The following is a 26,151-nucleotide window of genomic DNA, read 5'->3' on the forward strand; positions in this document are numbered from 1 at the left end:
CAGGACACCACCGATCAGAGCGGATCACTTATCTGAGCTCCTCGTGTCTTTGAGGAGCTTTCAGACTGGAGCCCAAACTTGTGCCTGGCCTCGTCTGGAGTGCGTCCTGCTGTTCTTAATCCTGGAAGGAGGAGCTCGGGGAGCGGAGAGTGTCCCCATTTCCAGCCCACGCTCATAAATAAGCATTAGCCCAGCTTATGTATTGATTGTGCTATGATGGTAAATATTAGTGCTGTTTTGCTAAAAGGGAGGAATCATGAGCGCTGATGAAAGCTGCGTTCATCCCGAGTTGAAAGAATGGAAAGTAATAAATATTCTCTTTTATAAAGACGCTGTGCTGCGGGTCTTTGGTAAGACTGGGGACGGAATCTGGAACGGGAGCCAAGGCAGGGAGTCAGAGAGCTCCAAAGTCTTCAGTCTAGAGACACTTTAGGCTCAATCGCTTTCCAAACACTTCCCCAGCATGGAGCCCTGGCAGACCTGCAGCGTAATCTCCTCTAAATGCTTTTATTAAGACTTCTAATTGCTGCCTGGGTTTCTTCCCTTCAGCAGAGCAGGCACAGGAACAAAAACACGGCTTATTCACCCCAAAAACAGCTGCGGGCACATGGCAACAAAAGAGACACAACAGACTTCAGAATGCAACAGACACACTGCAACACTTCCTCTGACACGTGACGACAATCTGCCTGAGACACGCAACACAAACAAGAAGACAGAGGGGGGGAGAAAGGGAGAGAAAAAGCAAGCGGGAGGGAGAGGGAGAGAGAGAGAGAGAGAGAGAGAGAGAGGGACGGGGAGAGAGAGAGAGAGAGAGAGAGAGAGAGAGAGAGAGAGGGAGGGAGAGAGAGAATGGGAGAGAGAGAGGGAGAGAGAGGGAAAGAGGTGGAGAGAGAGAAAGAGGGAGAGAGAGGGGGAGAGAGAGAGTGAGAGAGAGAAAGGGAGAGAGAGAGAAAGAGGGAGAGAGAAAGGGAGAGAGAGAGAGAGAGAGAGGGAAAGGGAGAGAGAGAGAAAGCAAACCTCCACCACACCATGGACCAACATTTCTGTCGCCATAACAACCAAAACTGTGTTTCTGTCTACCTTTGACTTTTATAATCTGACCTCTTGTCCATCAAAGCTCCCATAGTAACGTGATGTGATCTCTCTCTGAGTTATGACTGGAGATCAATAATCAGTACTGTGTGATCAGTTCAGGATGGAGCTCTGGAGCTGCTGAAGATCCAGATCCTGCTGATCCAGATCCCCCCCTTCTCTCTCTCTCCCTCTCTCTCCCTCTTCCTCCCCTCTCTCTCCTTCTTGTGTGAGCTCTGTATGTTCTGCATCATAAAAACAGAAAGAACAAATAAAGGAGAGCAGATGGGTTAAATCCTGACGTTGCGGCGTAGCAGAGAGTGGAGGACTTCCTTCCATACATGATGTGGTGTGACAGAAACATCTCTATGACAACAGGACTCTTTCATACCCACACATCCGAGTGGAACAATGAGAGCTTAAGAAGCAATCACATCTGAGCCTGCAGCCCAGCTTTCATGTCACAGCTCCACACACACACACACACACACACACACACACACACACACACAAACCTATAGATTTATACACTACACTGTTATTTCAACATTAAAGGGGCGTCGCCCGGGAAGCGCCAGGAGACACACGGCGCCACTTTAAAGATAATGAGGAGACGAAGCAGGAAGGTGGCATTGATCACACACACCGGGGTTATCAAAGGAGTATCTAAACATAAGTATACAACCAGGGTCCACACACACACCTCATGTTCACACTGTGAGTGGCAGCAGGGGGTACGAAACCCATCTGCAGTCACAAGTTGTAAGACGTCAGCCACACACACACACACACACACACACACACACACACACACACACACACACACACACACACACACACACACACACACACACACATCACACACGCACAAGCATGAACTCTGGCAGGCTAGCATGAGCCAGCTGCCCGTGGAGACTGAATTGTGGCGTCTTTGAGGCGTAGAGTCGATGAGGTCACATCTCCCGGTACAGGAGATGGACGATGAAGTAATGCTCCATGACACACACACACACACACACACACACACACACACACACACACACACACCGCTCATTGACTGACCACAGATAGAGCTGTACTACTACACGTGTGTACATGTTAGATAGATAGATAGATAGATAGATAGATAGATAGATAGATAGATAGATAGGTCGATGCCTTCATGCCCCCATGAGATGTGTTGTTGTTGTCATGCTGCACACATAAGCAAACGTTAGTCAGCAGCCAATCAGATGTGAGGAGGATGGATGTTTGCTCTCTGATTAGTCGCTCTGTGAGTTTAGAGATGGAGACATGCGAGCGACAGGAACATAGAAACCTGAAACCCTCATGAAGCGATGAACCAGTGGAGTCTAAATGCTGTGGGGTGGGGGGGGCGTAAGGGGGCGGAGCTGGGGGCGGGGCCGTGTAGATGGGGGTGTGAGGCTCACCAGTAGTGGAGGAAATGTTGACGTCGATGCTGATCTCGGGGATTCCTCCGCCCTTCAACGCCGCCACACAGGTGTAGGTGCCGAAGTCGGTGAACTTGAGGTCTATGATGTCCAGGTTGGTGGTCCCGGGTGAGATGTCGGGGTCCGTCTGGGTGATCACCATGCGCTCAGAGCTCCGCAGGCCGCGCCCGTTCTTCAGCCAGCTGAATGTCAGCTCCTCCGGGGGCGTGGCCTCCACCTGGGACGCACGGGAAAGCGTTACTTCGATGCTCGCCTGTCACGTGTTTGTCTGATCGTCGTTAAACACGTGGACTCAAACTCACCTGACATGAAATCTTCACCTCACGACCGATCTGGATGTTGTCGTCGTTGTGGTACGGATCAGGCGTGATCCAGAACCGACCTTTCTTCAGAGCTGAGAAGAGAACAGAGAGTGACGTGAGGAGAGGAACACATCTGACTCCAAACACACGACCGGTTAAAGTCCTAATTTTGAAGATTTGCTGGATAATAGCATGTGTGTGTGTTGTTTGCGGCGAGTTCAGACTGGAGCTGAGCAGCAGCAGGTCCAAACATCACACTGCCATCAACACCAGACAGGCAAAGTCTCTGTGAAACACATTAAGGTTTACAAGCAGGTGCACACACACACACACACACACACACACACACACACACACACGCACACACACTGTGAAATTGGAGAGATACCGAACAAAATATCCAGCATTTCTAATCCAATTTGCTCAGCAAACTCCATTTTCAAAGCGCGGCGTCTCTGAGAGAAACAGATGATTTCATTATAATGTATGCTGCATTGGTTCCAATCCCATTGTTCAATTCATCTCCTCTGCACAAAAAAACAAAAACTTAACCTGACTGCACCACGGAAATCTTTTCATCCATCAAATCCCAGCAGACATCATCGCATTCAGTTTGTAAAGGGAAAACAAAACAAAGCCTGTGTGTCAGATTTAAACACAGGATATTGAATGTGGAAAACACGGCGAGGCACGCAGAGCGGAGCGGAGCGCCGAGCTACACGCCGCTCCCACCTCGCCTTTGAACTCGCCGTCAGCGGGCGGAGGAGCCTGTGTGTGACACGTGTCACATAAACGATCCACCGCTGTCACATCCTGTCATACGGCGGCGTCAGCGTGTGTTTACATTCAGTCATGTGTCCCATATGCTCCTGAGCAGAGACCAGCTTCCTGTCACTCAGCATAATTGAGTCGTGCTGGCATGGAAACGGCAGCAATGAGCATAAAATGACATGGAACAGATACGTGTGTGTGTGTGTGACCTTTATGGATGCAAAGATAATACGTGGCATTAAGACTCGGCTCTGCACCGCACACACACACACACACACACACACACACACACACAGGTTCAGATGTAAATTGATGGAGAGAAAACACAGAGAGTGTGAGGTTAATGAGACAATATGTAGTCTACAGCTCGACTTTCTGTCACACTAATGTAAATACGTCTGTGACAGCTTCACAAGCCTCCGTGACTCAATCACACACACACACACCCGCCCTACACCGTGTGTGTGTGTGTGTGTGTGTGAGTCATCAGGATGTAACAGGTGACTGCAGATAAACATACAGATTCATTTCCTTCTACAGCTGCAGGTTTGTTGTTTCTGCATCGTTACGGAATTTGATGTAAACATTCCTGAATGTTTAGAGGAAGTCATTTGCTGCTGAACCCGGGGGCGATCACACTGAGACAAAACAGCCAAACAAACAGGCAGTCCCATTATTCCTTCATCATAAACGTCTTTACACGGCGCATGTTTCTATTCAGGTTGTCTGAGCCTCCGTGTCAATCAAGCCTTTCCTCCTTAGCTTCAGGAGGATGAGGTCGTTGTGGCGTTTCCTCCTCCCAGACTCGTTTCGTGTCGTCGACCTGATTCTGTGCGCTTTTAAACGTCTCTGCTCTGAATACGTCTCTTCATTTGTTTCCCTTTGCCTCGGGCCAAACGCGGCGTGAACCAGGACGCCTCGCTGACAGCTTCCAGGAATGTAAAACAAAGAATAAAATGGAGAGGAAATGCTAATGACTAATATGCTAATGAGGCCTCAGAAGTCCTACACAACTAAAAACTGCTAAACTAGTGTGTAACTTCTGCTTTCCCCCCTCTGCTTGTTTCTTCCCTGAATGAACTCGACATTATTTAAATAGAGAAAGGAAATAATGAGCGTTGCGTAACAATCACAGCCCCTCAGACACGTCTTCAGCTCGCGGCTGCGTTTGTTGCTGCTCAGCGTGAGGCGTGTTGGCAGGTCGGCGTGTTCAGCTGCTCCTTTGTTTCCTCACTAATTCATGTAAATAAACAAATCCCGTTTGTCAAGAATGGGCGATCGAACATTTCTGCCTGAAAAAACATGAAGTACCAACGCTGATGTAGGCTGACCTGAAGACCTGAAGACCTGAAGACCTGAAGACCTGTAGACCTGAAGACCTGTAGACCTGAAGACCTGTAGACCTGTAGACCTGAAGACCTGTAGACCTGAAGACCTGTAGGCCTATAGACCTGTACACCTGAAGACCTGTAGACCTGTAGACCTGTAGACCTGTAGACCTGAAGACCTGTAGACCTGAAGACCTGTAGACCTGAAGACCTGAAGACCTGTAGACCTGTAGACCTGTAGACCTGTAGACCTGTAGGCTGACCTGTAGGCTGACCTGTAGGCCTGTATTCTGACCTGTAGGCAGACCTGAACATAGGACTTGTTTTCTGGTCTTTCTACACGGTGACATTAGCAGTGGAGTTATTTACTGAGATGTTTACTGAGCTTCAGGCGGAGAGTGAGCAGCAAAGATAAGGAGGAAATAAATGCACATCTCACTCTGCGCTATAGGGACCACACACACACACACACACACACACACACACACACACACACACACACACACACACACACACACACACACACACACACACACACACACACACACACACACAGCGCCGTTCTTCATCTCTCAACACTTTGCAGGATGGTTTACATTTACACGTGTTATAATTTCAACATCCTGAATAATTGATGCCCGTGGTCGTTAAGCAGAAACACTTTAAAGGTTCAAGGCTGAGACTTTAACTTCCTCTTCTTCTATCGTCCACAGAGCAGAACTGAGAGAGTTTCTTAACGTTTCAGTCGTAAAATCAGCAAAATTCACGGGATTCCCTCTTCAACGTGTAAAAAAAAGGTTTATGTTGCCACGGTAATGTGGCTGTGAGCTCGTTAAGGGAAAACTAAATATTTAAGGTGGAATTTGTATAAACATGTAGTTTAAGGTTTAGTTTTATTTCTCTCAAACATCAAAACGGGTAAATAGACTCAAATGAGGTGAAAAATATTATAAAGCTCTTTTTTTTATCTGATCATATTTAAATCAGTTAAACTTAAAGATAAAATTAAATTATGTGAAACGCTCAACACTCATTACTTTAATAAACTCCACTCCACTGATGACAGACAGGAAACACGCTCACAGCTCACAGGCAGCTGAGGCGCCGGCCCTTTAAGACCACCTTCCTCCTCCATCACAACAGGAAGTGGAGGCTGCGCTCATGTTTACATTCTGTTTACGTCCCAGCAGCAGCAGAAACACTGATCGGCTCCTCTATGCGGCTCAGATCACGTGTGGCGTTACACTCAGGGCATTCCACGCTTTAATTACCGCACACACTCCCACACACACACACACACATTCCACTGCTCCGGCGCTCCTCTGCGTACGGCGGCGCTCCGCCCGGCTCCCCTGTGGGCTCCGGGCGGCTCTGACAGCCTGAGGGAATAACGGGTGGTCCCAACATGAAAGGAGGCGATAATCACACAAAGAGACGAGACGGCGCCGAGGCCTTGGACCTGTCGAGAGGCGGGATTACAATACGGCCTCAGGGGGGCGGGGGCACACTGACACGCCGCTACGCACGGGCAGATTCTCAAAAAGTCATTAAAGGTCAAATGTCAATTAGCAGCTTTTCCATTAAAACGGCGTGATGTGAATGAATCTGGCTCCTCTGAACACGGAGCAGCTTTACGCCGTGTGACCCCGGCTAATCCCCCCGCCCTCCGCCTCGCCCCGTCTCATGCCCCGGCCACGTCCCGTCTCCTCCATCCGTCTCTCCGCAGGCTTCACGCCGCGGTCGCCGCTCCTCCTCGCAGGGAAACGATCAGCAGGCAAGGCCGGATTCATCTCGGAGGCAGATGGGCGTCGCTCTGAACGCCACGCTCAGCCGCCGCATCCAATCAAGGTTAAACGTGAAAAGGCCAACAGGCATCAGCATGACTCACACACACACACACACACACACACACACACACACACACACACACACACACACACACACACACACACACACACACACACACACTCACACACACAGATTAGCGCTGTTTGTCTTCTCTGTCCCTTTCTATGATCTCTTGAAAATGACCTCATTCTAAAAACGTTCTTATCGACTTTCATCACTTTCCTAATCACCGTATGGACTCTGGACGTTTCTAGCGTTTTAATCAGTGATTACAAAGTGTTCTCCTCTCTCCCTCACTGCCAAAACAAACTCAACAACTCATGCGTGACTCTCTCCAAGCACAAAATGCTCAATATTTCATTAAGAATCAAGAGGATCTGCAGTTTAGCGTCTGAAGAGTGCCAGCATCACATTTAACAGCTTCCACTTTAGTAATTGGAACAGCCGCCGCCGCTTTGTCACTAATCAAGTCCAACGTGACAGAGAAAGACACAAATTTGCATTAAAATCCGATTCCAGCAATGGCAATCTGGAGGGAACACAAGAGGAAGGAGAAGAAGAGGAAACTAGAAAGGAAACAGGAGGAGGGATGAGTGGAGGATGCATGGGTCGGACTGATCCACCTCGGGTTTTACTGATGCATCAGCCAATCAGACGTCACACAGGAGGAACACGCAGAGGAAGAGGTTCAGGACCAATCGAACTCGCTCATCAGAAACAGTTTGAACCAGATCGAACCACAAACCTTCAAATCCCTGGATGACCTCCTGACCTCTTCACCTCTTGACCTCCTGACTTCCTGACCCCTGACCCTGACAAGGCTGATGTTCGGGCTTGGACGGGTCAATACCGTAAACATGTTGCACTTTGCCCTGAGATCCACTGCAGGCACTTTCTTTCAAAGGAACCCCCCCTCACACACACACACACACACACACACACACACACACACACACACACACACACACACAAGCATTCTCTGCATAAACATTTAAATGCATGAACGCCCACGTGCAGGTGCATCGGCACTCGTTACATAAGCACTGAAACACACACACACACATACACACACACACACACACACAAACAGCGTCTGTGCGCTGGTGGACGATCGGGCCGTTTCGACTCTTCCCCATCCAGGCGTACGTTTGTCATTCATGAATGTAAATGTATTCAGCTTTCCACCAGAATGTGTTCCAAAGCAAATTTGATAAGGGTCACTCACACACTGATTCACATTCTGACCGACAGGATCTCACACACACACACATCGTTTCCTTTCACCACCAAACAGCCGGAATCTAAACAGCAGGGAGGCGAAACAACAGCAGAGCAGAGCGTCCAATCGGAGCCTCAGAGTGCCATCGGACGCCAGGCGGCTGATGATGTACGAGTGTGTGTGTGTGTCTACTTGTGTAATTGCATTAGTGTGTGTGGGTGATGATGATGGAAGTCCTGCTTGTACAAAACTCAAACATGACATTGAGAGAAACTCCAGCAGGCACATCAGAGGCGGCAGGGCGGCGGCGTGGGCGTTTGATTCTGACTCTCAGAGCCACGGCCCCGACGTCGCGTCACGACTGCACCGTGTAAACGCTCGCCGCCGCCGCCGCACTCTGACTCAGGCGCTAATCAGTCCAGCTCAGTTGACAGAGGAGGCAGTGTTCAGCTCTACATGCACACGTAAACACACCGGTCGCTCCATCACTCAAACATGCAAACGCTGCGAAACGTGAGTGACCACAGCTCTGATCGTCCTCGTGTCTCAGCTCGTCTCTTCCTCGCGTCTGTTAGCCACAGCGATGTTCTTTTCTTTACATCACACATGGGAGAAACACGCTGCTTGGTGCAAACACACACACACACACACACACACACACACACACACACACACACACACACACACACACACACAGTTGGCCCCCTCCATGTTGGAGCTGCCCACTCATATGTGAAACCCGAGGGAGTTCAGAACACAACAAACACACACACACACACACACACACACACAGTTGGCCCCCTCCATGTTGGAGCTGCCCACTCATATATGAAACCCGAGGGAGTTCAGAACACAACAAACACACACACACACACACACACACACACACACGCAGCGACAGACACGACCACACTCAGAGCTCATACCTCCACCAAGGCCCAGCAGTCCCTATTATTGCCTCCATCATAATCACCACAATGACACGGCAGCAGACTGACTGATTGATGCATCAGGCGTCTTTGGCTCAGACACTAAACTGTCTATGAGCCTTCAGGGGAAAGTTCAGGTGATGTGTCAGTTTGTGATCTTTGATGTAAACAAACCTGCGACACCTGAGTGGATGAAGCTACACTAACACAACACTAGGGGGCTAAGAAAGATACATTTAGCTGTTTTAAAGAAGTAAAAGCCCCACATTGTGCTGTCTCATCCCTGCCTCATGTCTAACTTCATCACTTTGCCACTGATCCAGCAAACAAAGATACAAACACACAAACAAACCAACGTGTGTGTGTGTGTGAATGCCTCTTATCTCATTGGTGGATGATGAGACAGAGCGTCTAGGAGAGAGAGCAGCATATTGACCCGCATATGAATTGGTGTTGTGGACGCTCGGCCCATAAAAAAGCTTCTGCTGGGCGGCGTGAAGCGGCGCCAGCAGCCTGCTGGAGCGTCTGTGGAGACGGCCAAACCCTGAAAGGCCGTCTGGCTGCTGGGACGCCACGGCCAGAGAAACGGACCATCTGGACACACACGCGCGCACACACACACACACACACGCACACACACTGACCCCTTTGGCGACAGCAGTTTGAGAGGGATGCATGAGGCGAGCTGGTAAACTCTCACACACACTCACACACACACACACAGGATCAACCTGTGAAGTTTATTGACTGAGCTTGTGTGTGAATGTTTGTGTGTGTGTGTGTGTGTGTGTGTGCGTGTATGTAGAGAAATGTGTGTAATTTCTTCCCTCGCTGCATCGCGCTGACAGAGACGCCGTGGCAACCTGACAGAATTCAATGATTCTACAGGAAATAATGTGTGAATCAGGTCAGTGTGGTGATGTCATTGTGTGTGTGTGTGTGTGTGTGTGTGTGTGTGTGTGTGTGTGTGTGTGTGCCTCTCTTCAGGTCTGCAGGTCTGATTGGACTCTTTTGATCAGGTTTGGGTTTGAGATTTTGTGAGTTTTCGTGAGATTTTGTGAGTTTTAAGAGTCTGGACTGGATTGTGAACAGAGTGTGTGTTCGACGCTGTTGTGTGACAGTCGTTTCCAGCTGTTACACAGACTCACAGACTTACAGACTGACGCTTTAATTCTATACGGCACCAAACACTGTTTTCCTTTTGAACTAATCGTCTCTTCCCTCCAAAGTTGCCAGCAGCAGGAACGCTGTGTGATCCTGACAGGACGGACTGATTCACAAACAGCCTGGAGACACTCGGGCCTATGTTGCTATGGTTACTGAAAAAAAGGGGGAAAGAAATCACCGAGCACTCGTAAAGGAGCTGTAATTTTAGTCATTTGGGAGACGGAGCGAGCAAACGGCCACGCCCCTCTCCATTTCCTGATTGGCTGTATTGATCGCGGTGTCGCCCTGAAATAAGCGATCGTCTATACGACACGAGCGAGAGCCGCAGAGAGGAGAGGAGTCCCTGAACGCAGCAGAGATCACTCAGACACAGACGCTGCAGGTAGTTAAGCCCCTCCTCCTCTCTCCATCTTCCTCCTCCTCTGCAGCTCCTGATCATTTATTTATTTCTGAAGAGAGGATTTCCTGAACTGATGACATCATTGTGTTGACGTCTACAGTCTTCATGTGTAAACCATCCCATAATCTTCATCACGTTTCCTTGCCTGGATCCTCACAGGGGTTTGATCTGATTGAGATGAGTCACGGTTCACTGATCTCAGCAGATCGATTGATTAGTTATCGGTCTGTGATTTCATTTAGGCCCCTCCCACCTGACTGATTGGCTCTTGTTTGCTTTGATTGCACATTTTACGTGACCTAACAAAGGAAACGACCGCTTCCGCTGATTGATGTGTCCAACTTTGACGGCTTCAACTTAACGGCTTCAATTAAAGAAATAAATCTGGAGTTCATAAGAGGGAGAACGAGGAGAACGAGGAGAACGAGGAGAATGAGGAGAACTAGGAGAACGACCATTCTTACTGCGCCCAATTGATTGTTTAGGTGAAGTCAATTCCCGCTTTTATCCCCAGGCTGTAAGTGCCCACATACACACACACACACACACACACACACACACCATCATCATCTCAGCAGCTCCACACTCACATCTCAGCAGAAGTATCAAACCCTGGGCTCAAACCCCCATAAAAGCCCTGAGACGCACCGACAACCATCTGAGCTCACATCAGGAGGAAGATAGACCACACACATTATGCAAACTGTCAAATAAAGATGAAAACATCTCGTAATTGAGGCTCTAAGCGTGTCTGTATTTGGTTTGATGGCACCAATGTGTCCAGCCTGTCAGCGTGGCTCCGCCCCCCTCTCCCACGGGTTCATAAATACACGTTGGCCGTCTCACAAACACGCCTGACAGAGGAGATCTACTGGAGATTGAAACCTGTTTATATTCAAACATGTTTTACTGCGGTGATGAATTTCCCCGCTCAGGTTTCCCTCAGATGGCGGAGGCGCGGCATTACCGGCATCAGACACGCCACACATCAATGAGAGTTTGATATTTATGGCAGCGATTGCCTTCAGAGAGCTTCCGTGACTTATTTGTTCTCGGGGGACACCTGCCGCCTGCTCTTTGATGTAAGCTTCTCAATTCTTAAAGCTCTCAGCTATACGGGGCCACTTTCACAACACAGAAGGTGTTCATCTGTCAGGCAGATGCTGCGCCCCAGATTTGTTGACGATGCGGCCGTGTGGATAAACGAATGGCGCGGCGGAGGCAGCGGCGGCGGCCTGATGGTGGAGCTGTGGCACCGAGACAAGAGACGCAAACCGAAACGCTTCAGAGCCTTAAAATCTGACCACCTGCTGAATCCTGATTTAATTGTCCGACATGAGTTTGCCACCTTCGTCTCTCAGAGGAGGAAGAGAACAAAGCTACCTCCAGATGTTGACCTGATCCCCAGCGCTGACCTTGGCCTCGCCCTCCTGTTTCATAGCTCTACTGTCTCCTCTAATCAGAGCATTTCAGCGAACGCTTCCCCAGCCTTTGACCCTCGCCTGCAGCCTTTCACAGCACACACCGGCCTGGGATCTGATCAAACGCTGACATGAGAGCTGTTCTCACCTCGCACCACGATGGTGGTGGACTTCTTGGCCGGGTTCCCCACGTTGTTGCTCGCCACGCAGCTGTAGATGCCGGACTCGTCCGACGTGATGGCGGGCAGCGTGAGCGTGCCGCCCTTCACCACGCTCCTCTGCGGCAGGCTGTCGTTGCTGCTGAGCCAGTTGAGCGCCGGCGGAGGCTCGCCGCCCGTGGTGATGCACACCAAGGAGACCGTCTGGCCCGGGTTCACCACGATGGGATCCTCCACCAGAAGCTTGATGGACGGAGACGCTGTGGAGAGCAGGAGCACAGAGATCAAACACTGGCAGGAGATATGTTGAGCTTTTATTGTGAAGGGCAGGTCAGAGTGCACCTCAGCTCCCTTACCCGTCTTGTTGGTGAGTCTGAAGATCACGCTGCGGTCGGGGATGCCGCAGACGTTCCTCACCGAGGCGATGCAGCTGTAGTTGGCGTAGTCTTGAGGCCGCAGGTTCTTCAGCTTCAGGATCTTTGTTTCCCCCTGCAGCTCAGACCAAACCAACACTGGTGTGATAATTTGTGCTAAACATGAACATAATCAAGGCAAAACAAAGTCATGGATGAGACCAAACATCTCAGAGTAAAGGTCAGAGGTCAGAGGGATGCAGCTGTGAGAGTAAACGACTCTGTCAAGGCGCTCAGCGGCAACGTAGGGATTACTGCTCGGTCAATGGGCCTGAGGGATGGAGCCCAGCGGGGGGTCCATCACATGGACAACACAGACAACACATTGACCCGTTTGATTCTGTCATCAGGCCGCAGCTCGGCCCAGCACGCTGTGATGAGGGGGAGGGGAACCTTTGATCAGACCGACTGCAGATTAAAACGTGAGTCAGACGCACAAACGACTCCACAATCACTCGCCGCTTCTATTTTCCTTCACATCCGCTGACGCACGGGTGATGAGATCATTGTGTTTGATGATACACAGACACCCTCCACCCACACACACACACACACACACACTCAGACTTCATTTCCTGTGTTGCTCACGCCGCCTCTGCCTGTGAGCAGATGAGGCCGGTGCGTCGCCGACAGCAGGGGGTGAGAATCTATGAGGGACGTGAGAAGAAGGAGGAACACACGGAGCAGAACAGAGCGGACGGAAGGATTGATGGACGTATTGACGGAAGGATCGAACGCTGAGGTTAAACCAGAGCGACGACGACACAGACACAAACACACGGCGTGTCTGCAGCACATCCTGTCCATTGGCGTGGCTTAAATGAAGCTATCTTAAAGATCTTTGTGTAGATGTTTGTTTGTCTGTAGGCCCTTTAATGGAGCCTTATGGATCCATGAGGCTCCAAAGCCAATCAGAGCTGCTTTACCCTATAATGAGGCTATATCCTCCTCATCCTCCTTCAGAAGAAGATGGACAGAATACTTCCTTCACTCAGCTTTAAGAACTTTAACACGCTTCATTTGTGTCTGAATGAAACTCACCGACGTTATTAAAGGAAACTGGGCTGATTGACTTTGTGGCGGTTTGAAAGCTTTGACCGTGTTTGAAGTAAAAGTGTTGAAAGACGAACACACACACGCACACACACACTCAGCATCAGAGCTCCAGTGACCTGAGGGATCACGTGGAGCCTTTGTGAACATCACAACCAGCCGACGGCCACACAGAGGTTGAGAACCCCGGCGGCGGGTGAGAAATGACTCCAACCCGCCGGCAGATAATTGTGCTTTTCTCTGGCATTTTACTGGGAAAAATGAGGGAGCGACAGGCGGAGGACAAAGTGACGGAGGGCGAGCGGAGAGCGGAGAGCACGCTGGGATCCGACTATTAAAGTGTAAGTGTGGACCTGGGCTAATAATGATGACAACCTGGGCTCCATGCACCGACACAAAGGCCAGAGGAGGGGGAGGGGAAATATGTGGTCAGATAAAAGGTTCAGGGACGCCGGAAGGGCAGAGAGAGGGAGAGAGAGAGGGAGAAAGAGAGGAGGAAGAACAACGGATTGTGGAGGTAAATGGAGGTCTGACTGGACTCACGCTGACCCTGCAGGGGGGGCGGAGCCTCAGACTGCGGTGAGTCTACGTCAAAGGGAGCTAATCTGGTTTTGTTTTGTGGTGAAAACTCTTTGACCCAATTACGGCTCTAATGGAGGGCAGGAGGAGGGAGAGAGCCGGGGAGGAAGGAGGTATGAAGAGTGTGATGAGGCCTCCTTCACCCACTCCATTAACTCCACACCATCATTCTCCATTTGGCCAAACATCAATTTGACTTCCTCTCCCTCTCTCTGCCTCTGTGCCTCTCTCTGTCTCTCTCTCTCCCTTTCTCTCTTTCTCTCTCTCTCTCTATTTCTAAATCCTCTTCCTCTTCCCGTCCTCTCAGCTACTTGATGTTATGAGGTCAAAGGTCATAGTTACTACAGGATAGAGTCAGGGTTAAAGGTCAGAGGTGAACACATAAGTATCTAACTAAACGTGTGAGTTCAGGGGCCTTGTCGGGTCTCTAATGTATGAGTGTGTGTCCTCATCTATACGTTGGCTCTGCCTTACCTGTGTGAAGAAGGGCTCGTAGATCTCCACACCCTTGTCCGACCCCTGGGTCAGGACCTCTCTGCCCCGGTGCCAGCTGTAGCGGACCGGCGGGTTGGAGTTTGCCACGCAGCGCAGGAACACCGTCCGCTCGTAGTAGAACTGCTCCTTGGCCTCGCCGATGCTCTGGTGCACCGTCACCACCGGGTCATCAAGGTCTGCCAAGGGAAGAGAGGAACCTGGGTTACCACGGGAGCCGCATGTCAATCATGAGTTAGTGGCGACCCATATCATGAACCATAACACTCTCAATCTACTATAATACAAAGAGAGAGAGAGAGGAGAGAGAGAGAGAGAGTGAGAGTGAGAGTGAGAGAGAGAGAGAGAGAGAGCGAGGCAGAGAGAGAGAGAGGCAGAGAGAGGGAGAGAGAGAGAGAGAGAGAGAGAGAGAGAGAGGCAGAGAGAGGGAGAGAGAGAGAGAGAGAGAGAGAGGCAGAGAGAGGGAGAGAGAGAGAGTAAAAGTGCTTAATACTGCAATTAATTCAATGAATGTGTTGCTCCCTGGATTGTGACCAACCTGGCAACCAAATTACACTGAATATCAATCACAGGGTTTGGAGGAATCCTGCTAACAAACCAAGTGGACAGAAAACACAAAGGCCTCTGGGAAATCCTGATCGCCATTTGTCACAATTCATTAATATTTGATGGCCGCCGGCAGACGGACGGATCAATAAGCAACGCGATAATCAGTGTCAGTGTGTAGCGATGATGGCGTTCAACAGGAAAACGATAGCTGCTGATCCGTCCCTCTTTACCGTGGTTAAAGGTGCAACCAAAGGGGGTCGCAGCCCCGGTTGCCAGTTGTAGGTCGATGTGTGAAAGGAGGCGAGGAGCACAGAACTCCAGTCAATAGGACGCAGCCCAAGGGCACATCGACTCTAGCAGTCAATGAGCGAGCGAGCGAGGGCGCTGCCACAAGTTCACAAAGACGCCGCACGGCCGCCACCATCAGGGCCGAGTTCCACCCGACGGCCGCACCAGGAAGAGCTCGCCACCGATTTAACTTAATCGAGTTATTCGCCGACGGAATTAATCCTCAGAAAATGGCGGCGGCGGCGTCCTTTAGCATGCTAATTCCCTCCTTTTTACATCATGTCCATTTGCACGCTCAAAGCATCGGCCTTTCGTCTCCCTGAAGATGCAATCGGGTCTTAATGGCGTCAGAAAGGCAATTTAAGGGGCGCGGATAAGAGGAGCTAATAGGAGTTATCCCTCACTGTGTAAGTCTGACTGATAAACGTTGACCTTCTACCTCCGCAGGAAGGAGAACGTGACCCTGTGGATTAATGAGGTATGGCCTATCAGCTGATGAGCCAATGAGCAACAAGGTGAAAGTAAACGCCACCAAACTTCCTGCAACACAACCGATTCCCTTCTTAGCAGAGTTCACTTTGAATGTTGTTGATGCTCAGTGTGTGAGTGTGTGGCTCCTCCTCCTCCTCCTCCTCCGCCCGCTGCTCTTCATCTTCACCCCGGAGCTTCCTGTTAAAGTGCATTTCGATTGAAACGAAGCGTCTCGCCTCCTTTTGTCCCCCAGCCTGGTCTGTCCCCTGCTGATCTGAGTGAATGAGTGAACGATCGCAAGCCTCCGCAGGCCTGAGCTGTCATTAACGGATGAATTCATCCCTTTTAATTCAGTAGCCGCTGTCCTCCGCTGGATTTTCCGTGGATCAGGTCCCTAATCAAGGCGCCGGGGGAACGGGGGGGCCGAGGGGGGCCGGCGGGGGCGGCAGCATCCAGGCAAAGAATGCTGATTCCTCACTTTCATTAAAGACATGTTCTGCCCTACAGCCCCTTAATCAAAATCTAGCAGCGGTCAATACTTCATCCAGGATCCATTACAGTGGCTCAGGTAAGAGCAATTACCTTTGGGGGGGCGTGGGGGGGGGGCAGGGGACAGGGGGCCGGCGGGGTGGCGAGGGGCGGACGTGGCTGCGGAGAGACTGAAGACGATTGAGTGGAGCCATTTTAGAGGAGCAGATTGCTTTAAGTAAATACACTGAATCATTACAGAGCGGCGCCGCAGTGTTTGAATCCTGCGTCTTATCTGCCGCGCTCCTCCGCTCCTCTTCCTCATCTGTTTCCTGCCACAATCACTCCATTTACCGAGTGTGGCAGGAACACGCTGGCGGCCCTATCTGCCCGGCCTTACACGTGTCTGATGGGAGGCTGTCGTTTGTGGAGGCGAAGCTCGTGGGAGTGTGTGAGCCCGTGTGTTTGCACGCTAGGTAGGCAGCGGTTTGAGCTATTAATAGGTCCAGAACGATACGCAGGGAGGAAGAGGATGCTCGCAGCGCGGGGAGATAAATATGGAAATGTACGCACTGGATTAAAATGTGATGAATTTCAAACAGAATTCCACCTCCGCCATCATTTTTAAGGATGTTGTGCGTGTCACTCTGTGCAATTAGCTTCTGAAGTCACGCTCGGCTGAGTGTGAGGCTTAAATCTGGAGCCTGGAGGAAGCTGCCGCCGCCGCAGCCGCCGTTGCCGTGTACGTGCAGCCGGCACCGGAGTTGTTAGGGTTTGTAATTGCAGGTTTATGGGTTCACAGGCCGATAAATCTGCCCGTGTACGGAGAAACGCTCCAGTGAATCAACCTCAGCTTCACTCTGCTCATTCCCGCCACGCATGACGACTCTCCCGGCTCGGATATTAAGACGGCGCGACACACGAACGCACAAACACCAGATGCATCGCCTGCCAGCCAGCAGAGGTCTGACGCAAACAATGAGCGCCCGTGTTTTCTCCTCTAACCAACAGAACTTTCTGTTGATCGCCAAGAAAGGAGACAAAAGCTGATAATCCGACCAGATTCCTGCCCGGCTGCTCGCCAGACGACAAACAGGCACAAGGGAGGAAGAAGAGGAGCGAGGGGACGAAGAGGAAGGAGCTTCATTATCACACTCACTCACTCCCTCACTCACTCACTCACTCACTCACTCACACACACACACACGTACCGACACACACTGCTGCCAATTCTTCCATTCCACCTGAAATGAAGGATGTGACTGTAAACTCAGCTGTGGTGAAAGACAGACGAAGGTCGAGGACGGGGCGAGCGAGGCAAGACTCTGAGGTTTGAGGGACTGTAAAAACATCTGAGCTGCTGCTACACCTACACACACACACACACACACACACGTGGGCAGGGTTAATGAGGTGATGTTGCTGCTCTCACTCCCGGTGTGTGAGGTTTGTCCTCTTTGTCAGGAGCTTTGCTGGTGGAAATATGGGGCATAGAGGAGCGGAGCAGCTATTATGTGGCAGGCTGCCCTGTGAGGGACCTCACCTTCAAAACCTCTCAGCCGCCAGACCGGGCTGAAAGCAGCAACGCCACCTTTACATAAAGAGGAGAGGAGGCAGGAGGAGGTGAGGAGAGAGAGACAGACACACTCTCTCTCTCTCTCTCTCTCTGTCTGGAGCCTAGATTGATGACTTTAGACATTAAGAGTGGCTGCTGAGAATGTGCCTGCAGCTAGATTAAATGTCCGTCACAGATCCGTGGGTTCATGGTGCGTTGGAACAAATAGGGGTGTTTGCCTGATGGTTGAGGATGAAGTCAACGCCTCGCTGTTTCTAAATAAAGCCAACAGCCTGGGAGGGAGGAAGAGGAAGAGGGAGGAAGAGGGAGAGGGAATGCTAGGGATCGGAAATCAGCAGGGGTCCACCTGATGGGAACGAGAGAGCGAAACCTCCGCCAAGGCCGAAAATTTACCTCAACCATGACCTATTGTTTGAAATTGTAGCATTCTGACAGCCCAAGAAGAAGAGGCCACACCTTCATCTCATCTTAGTGCTGTGCCTCTTCATCAAGTGTTATCCTCTGTGCTCTCCCTCCCTCTCTCTCTCTCCCTCTATCTCTCTCACTCTCTCTCCCTCCCTCCATCTCCCTCTCTCTCTCTCACTCTCTCTCCCTCCCTCTCCCTCTCTCTCTCTCTCTCTCTCTCTCTCTCCCTCTCTCTCTCTCTCTCTCTGTCTCTCACTCTCTCCCTCCCTCTTTCTCTCTCTCTCTCTCTCTCACTTTCTCTCCCTCCCTCCCTCCCTCTCCCTCTCTCTCTCTCTCTCTTTCACTCTCTCTCCCTCTTTCTCTCTCACCTTCTCTCCCTCCCTCCCTCCCCCTCTCTCTCACTCTCACTCTCTCTCCCTCCCTCTCCCTCCCTCTCTCTCTCTCTCTCTCTCTCACTCTCTCTCCCTCTCTCTCTCTCTCTCTTTCCCTCTCCCTCTCCCTCTCCCTCTCCCTCCCTCTCCTAATTTGCGTCTCAGGCCCTATAATCTCAGAACAGAGCGGCTCCATCCTGCTGCATGTAAACAGAGGCGGCGTGCAGCAGATGGATGTGATGTCAGCTTGGTGTTTGGAGGCACATTCCATTTACGCGGGGTCAGAAGGTTAATAAGTCGTATTTGTGATGTATAACATCGCCGCTCACACTGAGGCCTCTGATGGAATATGTGGCTCCAGGTGTAATTTACTGTCAGACTGTTTCCTTTTCCTCCATCTCTCAACGCCATGGCAACAGTGACCTCTATCTCATGCCGACGCTCCTCAGTAACCAGCGGCTCCCTCTCGCCGTATGTGTTTGGTGTCAGCGTCTCAGCGCTCGGGCATGATTGTGGTCACGGATGTGTTTGGGTGGCAGGGTGGGCGACTGGGCGACGGGGTGACGCATCCATTCTGCGCTAAGTCCACTCAAACCAAGGCGCCTGTGTAACAGAGATATCACAGCAAACGGAATATCATTGGGCCAGACGGGAGATATGAGTGTGTGAGCGGCGGGGAGCTGCTGGGCCTCTCACCGCTGTCAGGGGATGAAAGAGGGGAGCCAGGGAGGAGATCATTCAGAGAGAGTGTGTGATATCCCTCACACACACACACACACACACACACACACACACACTATAGATCTATATCCAGCATGTACAGAGTCCTTCATACGTGTGTGAAATCATACATAAACACACCAATCATCATGTATGTGGGGTAATAAAGTGATACAAATTGATCAATCATACAACTGGGAGTAGATGATGGAGAAGAGGATGATTGATGATGAATGTTTACATCTATCGGCTGCTGGAGCCTGAATCCTATATGTGCTTTATGTCCACTCTGCGGCGCCGCCTACAGGCCAAACTCCTCCTACAGGCCAAACTCCTCCTACAGACCCAAACTCCTCCTACAGGCCAATCTCCTCCTCCAGGCCAAACTCCTCCTACAGGCCAAACTCCTCCTACAGGCCAAACTCCTCCTACAGGCCAAACTCCTCCTACAGACCCAAACTCCTCCTACAGGCCAAACTCCTCCTACAGGCCAAACTCCTCCTACAGACCCAAACTCCTCCTACAGGCCAAACTCCTCCTACAGACCCAAACTCCTCCTACAGACCCAAACTCCTCCTACAGGCCAAAACTCCTCCTACAGACCCAAACTCCTCCTGTTCTTCATGTTAAATCATCTTATTGTGGCACATTTCTATTAGATTTCCTATTCTTCTATTGTGGTTTGCTACAGAAAGACGCCTGTGTGAGGATTATGATGTATTTCTGTCTGCATTGCTTCCAGCTGCAGCGTCTCTGCATGATTATGATATTCTATTACTTATATTCCTGCATTAGTATAAAGCTGCGGCACACACACACACACACACACACACAGATTACTCCAGAAACCTTAAGAATCCTCTGAATCCCCCTGAGAAGAAGAAGAAAGCACGCTGACCGGCTCTCACTGCAAACTGTAAACCATAATAAGAAGCAGATTAAAGCAGCGTCGCTTTAATTAAAGTATTAACGGGTGAGCAGGAAACTGATTTCCCCGTTAAGCTTTAAAGTTTAAATGATAATAAAGTCAGGTTAAGGTTCTGAGAGAAAAATGGAGAATCGGTCATAAAGGCCATTTGGCGATTAAAGGATAATTAGATTTCATTTGATTGTGTTATTATTATGAACATATTCCACAGAAGGAGCAGCGTTTATGACAGAAGCTGAGGGGATCAGAGAGGCCCGCCGTCGCCCCGGGCAACATACTTTCTCTACACTAGGGTTTAAAAAGCCTGTGACAAAAACAAAGCATGTGCTTGTGTCAGGCAGATGTCGGCAAGCGACAACTCGTTTCCATGCTACACACTCGCAGGTGGAGAGGAGCTGAACAGAACATAAACATCATGTATGTTGTTTTAACACACGTCCAGACTGCAGTGTGTACGTCCAGACTGAACCACGTGGGTCTGGATCGGTTCCTTTGTGGTTTGCGGTGATGGAAGACGCTCCTCTCTTCTTCTACTGAGGCTAAGTGAACCGTCCTCGTATTGCTTTTCTCTCACATTTCACACATTTGAAAGCCGAGCGACTGAACGTTCCCCGAGACGTAGAATCCAAGCGTGTGCACATCGGGGAGTCGTCTCTGCTTCCCTGTACGCCGTCGCAGAACACACAGCTCAGCGCGCCGCCCACCGATTATCACGTGAAAGCGGCCTTAAGGGTTAACAGTGGGATTACAGCGCCGGGATTTGAGGCTGAGACCGGAGAGGAAGGAAGAGAAAACAGAGACGAGGACGGCGAGCAGCCCGGGAGGAATAAAGTGCACTCGCTCTGCTCGCTGCAGCGGAGAAATACGTCAAGGAAAGACAGAAATATGGCTCCTTAAATGTGTTTTCAATAGTTTCTGGACTACAATAAAGCTCAGAGGCACAGAGGCAAAATCAATACCAGACTCTCACTACTCTGACAACACATGTGAGTAGATTAAACCCACCGCTGGGTTTGCTCTCTGCTCAGGATTTGTTGCTAGTAAAAGTTATTCTATCATGCGAGTCAGACTGAATACAAGCTGTGATCTAACAGGAACGCCTCTGATGTCACTGCACGAACGTGTGTGTGTGTGTGTGGGCAACCATGCAAACTGACTCAGAGCAACTAGAGGGGTTAAAACGACCTCCTGAATATGAACGTGCCGGTTAATTTGCTGTCAGAGACCAGAGACTCCTGCTGACCGGTTGGAGCAACTGCAGGCACACACACACACACACACACACACAAATGAGATAGAGACAACAACGTTCACTAAGATTGAATAAACGTTGGATGGGAATCAACAGTGTGTGACATTCTGGAGTCAGACATTTTGAAAACGCACCTCATTAGCTGCTCCAACATCATTGGCATTTGGAATTTATGAAAAGGTTACAAATGAATTGTAACGCTTTTTGTCTGGCTGCATCAGGAGAACAATAATGAAAACCAAACTTCTGCTCACTTTCATAAGGTTAGTGGGCCCCTGTGTGTGTGTGTGTGTGTGTGTGTGTGTGTGTGTGTGTGAGTTCTGGGGTACAATTCATCAAACAAATCCCAATCCATCCTTCCATATTTGAGATGTAATCAGTGGTTGAGCTGCCAGTGACCTCAGCACGACTCCTGTGCGGCGTGGGGAGGCGGAGCTCTGTGGCCGGGGTTCACACTGGGCAGGCCGCCATCTCTGCCAGCACCGCCACGGAGGCTCGGGCGAGCGGGGTTAAGGTTTGTGAGAGGGCAACACGCCACCTCTGCCCCGGCTGCTGTTCAGCGAGCCTCCGTGGAGCCGAGCGACGCCTCATGCATCATTGATGGAGCGATGGAGCGTTTCTACATCTGTGCTCCGACTCCACCGCTCAGGCCCCTGTCGCCCCGGTGACAGGTTCAGGATTGAATGTGTTTACATCGGCCTTAAATATAAATCATCACTATAAATGGGAAAAGTAACAAAAAATGATAATTAAGGGGACTTCCAGTAAATAAAGCCCCACTAGGTGGCGCTGCAGCAAATACAACGTGTAGGAAAAGGGGGAAGTTAGTGTCCTTACACAGAGAAAATGCCTGCCAAATCAATGTGAATGTTCCAGATTTATCACTGTCGGCCTCTGGGAAAAAAGATGTATTCTATGTGATGCTGACTGCCAGAATGAGCTCAGTAGAACAGGAAACACACAGAGTGGATTTTTCCTTTGCAGGCTTAAAGGTGGTTGCACATGTACTTCCCCCTCCCTCTCCTGCTCCACTCCCCCTCCCCGCCTGCATCACCATCATGCGATATGAGTTGTGCATTACACTAATGGTTACTAACTCGGAGGCCACAGTCATCAGGCCTGGTTAAGTGTAATTACTGACAATTAAAGCAGCAATGCAGAATGGAGTCAATGAAGCGACGGCCAGATATCCGGCGTGATGCCGTCGGTGGCGGATGGAGAGGGGACGGCGGGCCTTGTTAGCGCTGCGGCGCCGCTCCCATAATGTCAGGCTTCCTCCCCAGACTTACTTATTGACTACTAATGAGCGGGAGAAGCAGGAATGAGTCAGATAATGTGTCGCATGAATCTTAGAGAGGATTTTGTTTTGGCTGTGAGCAAAGTGCGGCGGGGGAATATGAGGCTTTGATTGCTCCTTTAAAGTAAGAAATATGCTAAAGAGTCGACACTTAAGCTCAAAGAGTGGACGGTGTTGCCCTCAAGCCAGATGAAGTCATCCAGCACTTTAGCTGTCATCTCCTTTTAGGGCTGTTTAAACTGTTGCTTTAAAAGCTCCAGCTGTCTGCGCCCGGGCTGCATCCCACTTAGGCTGCTCCACCTCCATCTTCCTCAGTGACAGCACTTTTCCAATTATTCTGTCTTTGGGGGGAACACGGGGCATCTGTAGGTGTGTATCAGACCTGTGTGTGTGTGTGTGTGTGTGTGTGTGTGTGTGTGATAAATAGAGGGGCAGGCGTCAGCAGCCTCCCACCCCTCACGTCCACCCGCTGATGGAGATGAGGAAATAATGAGGCCCAACACTGCTGGTGTGTGTGTGTGTGTTTGGCGGTGGGGAGAGGGTGAGGAGTAATGAATCTGCTCTTCATCCTCTCCCAGAGACACCGGCGTCTGCCTCAGCCCATCTTCTCTCTAATTCATCTCCCCAGAAAACAACCTGGAAGAAGCATTGTCCGAATTCCCCCATTAGAGCGGCGAGCGGAGCACCAGTGACAGGACGGACTCCCAGTTTAACCACCGCCTCCTCCTCCTCCTCCTCCTCCTCCTCCTGCTGCACAAAGCCACCAAAGCTGGCAGCTCCTTAGTGACTCACAGCCTTCACACTTTTGAAAGTAGAGGTGATAAAAGGCGTGATTGATAAGTTCTGGGCCTGACTTTGCATTCATCAGAGCTCAGCGATTGTAACCACAGCTCGGTCTCATCATCGCCTTCTCTCCTGCTGCACTCTGTGGCAGATAGAGAAATCGTTTCCAGTATCAATAGGAAGAACGAAATAACTTCTACAACTCAACAATGGAGAATCCTGCAGATTTCTGTTCCCAGAATTGGAAAAAGACTTTTAGCTGAAGATCATATAACCTCTGACAATTGTTGGTTGGAATTGGAAGGACATAAAAAACACCTCTGTGTTACTTCTGTCTATGCTGGGGTCAGAACTTATCAATCAACCACTATGTCTGCTGAGGCCAAGATGATTGTTCTCTCCATATGTCTGCATCAATCAATATCAACTCCAAAAACTAATTATGTGGAATAATATGAATAAAGAAACAAGTGTGTGTGTGTGTGTGTATATGTGTGTGTGTATGTGTGTGTGTGTGTGGCTTGATCACACACTGTATTGCTCTAATGCAAGACTCTGTGGGGCCTTGCAGTTGATACCCTAAATCCCCTGAGCGCCATTGTTGATTCTCCTGCTCGCCCTCGTTTCTCTTATCGCCCTGCACAACATCCCGCACCATGTAACACCCACACACACACACACACACACACACACACACACACACACACACAGACACACACACACTTTCCAACATGTCACGCCATCAAAGAAAATCCATACACCCTCAGAATAATCCACACAGAACATTTTCATTCATCGCCTCCTTCTCCTTCCTCGGCCTGCTCTAATACCACACAGATGAAAATGTGTGTATCACGTTGGCTCTCACACACACTGAGCTGAATTGTAAACCTTGTTCCCTTGAGACGTTCCCACGCCTCGTCCTTGGGAGACTTCTTCAAACTCAAATTAAATGGTTTTCTTCCCTGTAAATAATGATTTTTCTTCAGCTCAATGAATCTCAGTTTGATAAATGAGCTCCACTCCCGATCAATGAAATCTTTTCGTGTCGGCGGTCGTACATTCAGAAGTCGTGGTTGCGATTGACAGATAAGTGATCTCTGTCCTTCCGTGAGACCGAGCTCATTCAGCTTAAACCCACAGAGGAAGATGTCACTCACACACTCTGACCTTTATAGGAGAAGTTCAGCGGGTTCATACCACATCTCCACCTCAGGGCGAGGACAGTAACTACCCTCCTTTGCCCCGGGTGCCACAGTGACAGTCTGAGTGATGGTCTTAATCTCAGCTAACCTGTTAATCCCCTTTATAATCTATCATAGACCTTTTGATGCTTATAGGCATCACTTAAGTTATAGAGCTTAATTTAACGCTCTGGCTTAAGTGGTTACACGTCTGCTGGTTAAAAACAACAACGGGAGGAGATGAGGTCGACGCCCCCCCCCCCCTCCCTTGAAAGGAGGGGGGGGACCTTGAAAGAGTAATGTGCAGCCATGAACTGGCTTTACTTCCATTAACTACGGCAGCAAACATTTACATAATGTACACATTAATGTGCTGATTCACTCCGTCCTGATTCGGGCCGAGCTCAGAGAGCTCAGCCTTCTTCCATCGCCTCATTCATCACGGCCGGACATTTACATCCAAAAGCACTTAGGAGCCGCTGCGCATATATCTTTGTCTACATACATTACAGAATCTTTTCAGAAGATTGTACAATACATCACAGCGCCGTACATCACATTACACTAATACATTAAAAACACATTGATTTCTACCTTCCAAAATGGCTTTGGAGTATAGCGTGAAACACGGCGCAGGCTCTGCCTCATTACGGGCAAACAGGGTCACACAAGCACACTCCTGCATCCATTAACACCGTGTTCCCTCGCCTCCAGCCCCAATGACGGCCAAGACCACATGTAAAGTATTCACTGAGTTAATGTCTGCTTTGTTATGCATATATGGGATAAATGGTTGAAAGCTGATAAAGCTCCACCAATTAGCAGCTGCATCCTCCATCAGTGTCACTCATAACTCAGCCTATTGAACCTTCAGCCCACCAAACCCTCTGATCAATACGCTCCCCTGAGACCTCAACCCACACTCACATACATGCATCAGCCTCAGCACGCACATACATCAGCCTCAGCACGCACATACATCAGCCTCAGCACGCACATACATCAGCCTCAGCACGCACATACATCAGCCTCAGCCACCTCCTGTTTCTCCAATTACATCATCACTCATTAATTACTATTGTATCACTGTTGTTGTCATTGTTGTTACTGTTATTAATCATACATCATCTTCTACCTGCTATTCTGTCAATCAACTTTGTTATATTGAGCTGCATTTGTGCATGAAAAGTGTCAATCAAATACGTTTGATTGATACAAATCACAGCCGGTGCCTCCAGGCGACCCTGGGATCCC

General features: G+C 49.9%; 1 protein-coding gene across 1 annotated transcript in view; it reads right to left on the reverse strand.

The window, feature by feature from the left end:
• The window catches only part of LOC143013945 (MAM domain-containing glycosylphosphatidylinositol anchor protein 2-like), a 119,611-nt gene that overhangs the window by 50,412 nt on the left and 43,048 nt on the right, over positions 1-26,151 (reverse strand). Inside the window, exons 4-8 of the mRNA XM_076167676.1 lie at positions 14,588-14,784; positions 12,425-12,557; positions 12,059-12,328; positions 2,828-2,919; positions 2,505-2,742 (exon numbers count right to left, since the gene is read on the reverse strand). Coding sequence (XP_076023791.1) covers positions 2,505-2,742; positions 2,828-2,919; positions 12,059-12,328; positions 12,425-12,557; positions 14,588-14,784 — 930 coding nt within the window. The remainder of the gene's footprint in view (positions 1-2,504; positions 2,743-2,827; positions 2,920-12,058; positions 12,329-12,424; positions 12,558-14,587; positions 14,785-26,151) is intronic.

The sequence above is a fragment of the Genypterus blacodes genome, unplaced genomic scaffold, assembly GCF_046128005.1.
Source record: "Genypterus blacodes isolate CSIRO-AG114 ecotype Tasmania unplaced genomic scaffold, CSIRO-AGI_Gbla_v1 ptg000169l_1, whole genome shotgun sequence".
Lineage (NCBI taxonomy): Eukaryota > Metazoa > Chordata > Actinopteri > Ophidiiformes > Ophidiidae > Genypterus > Genypterus blacodes.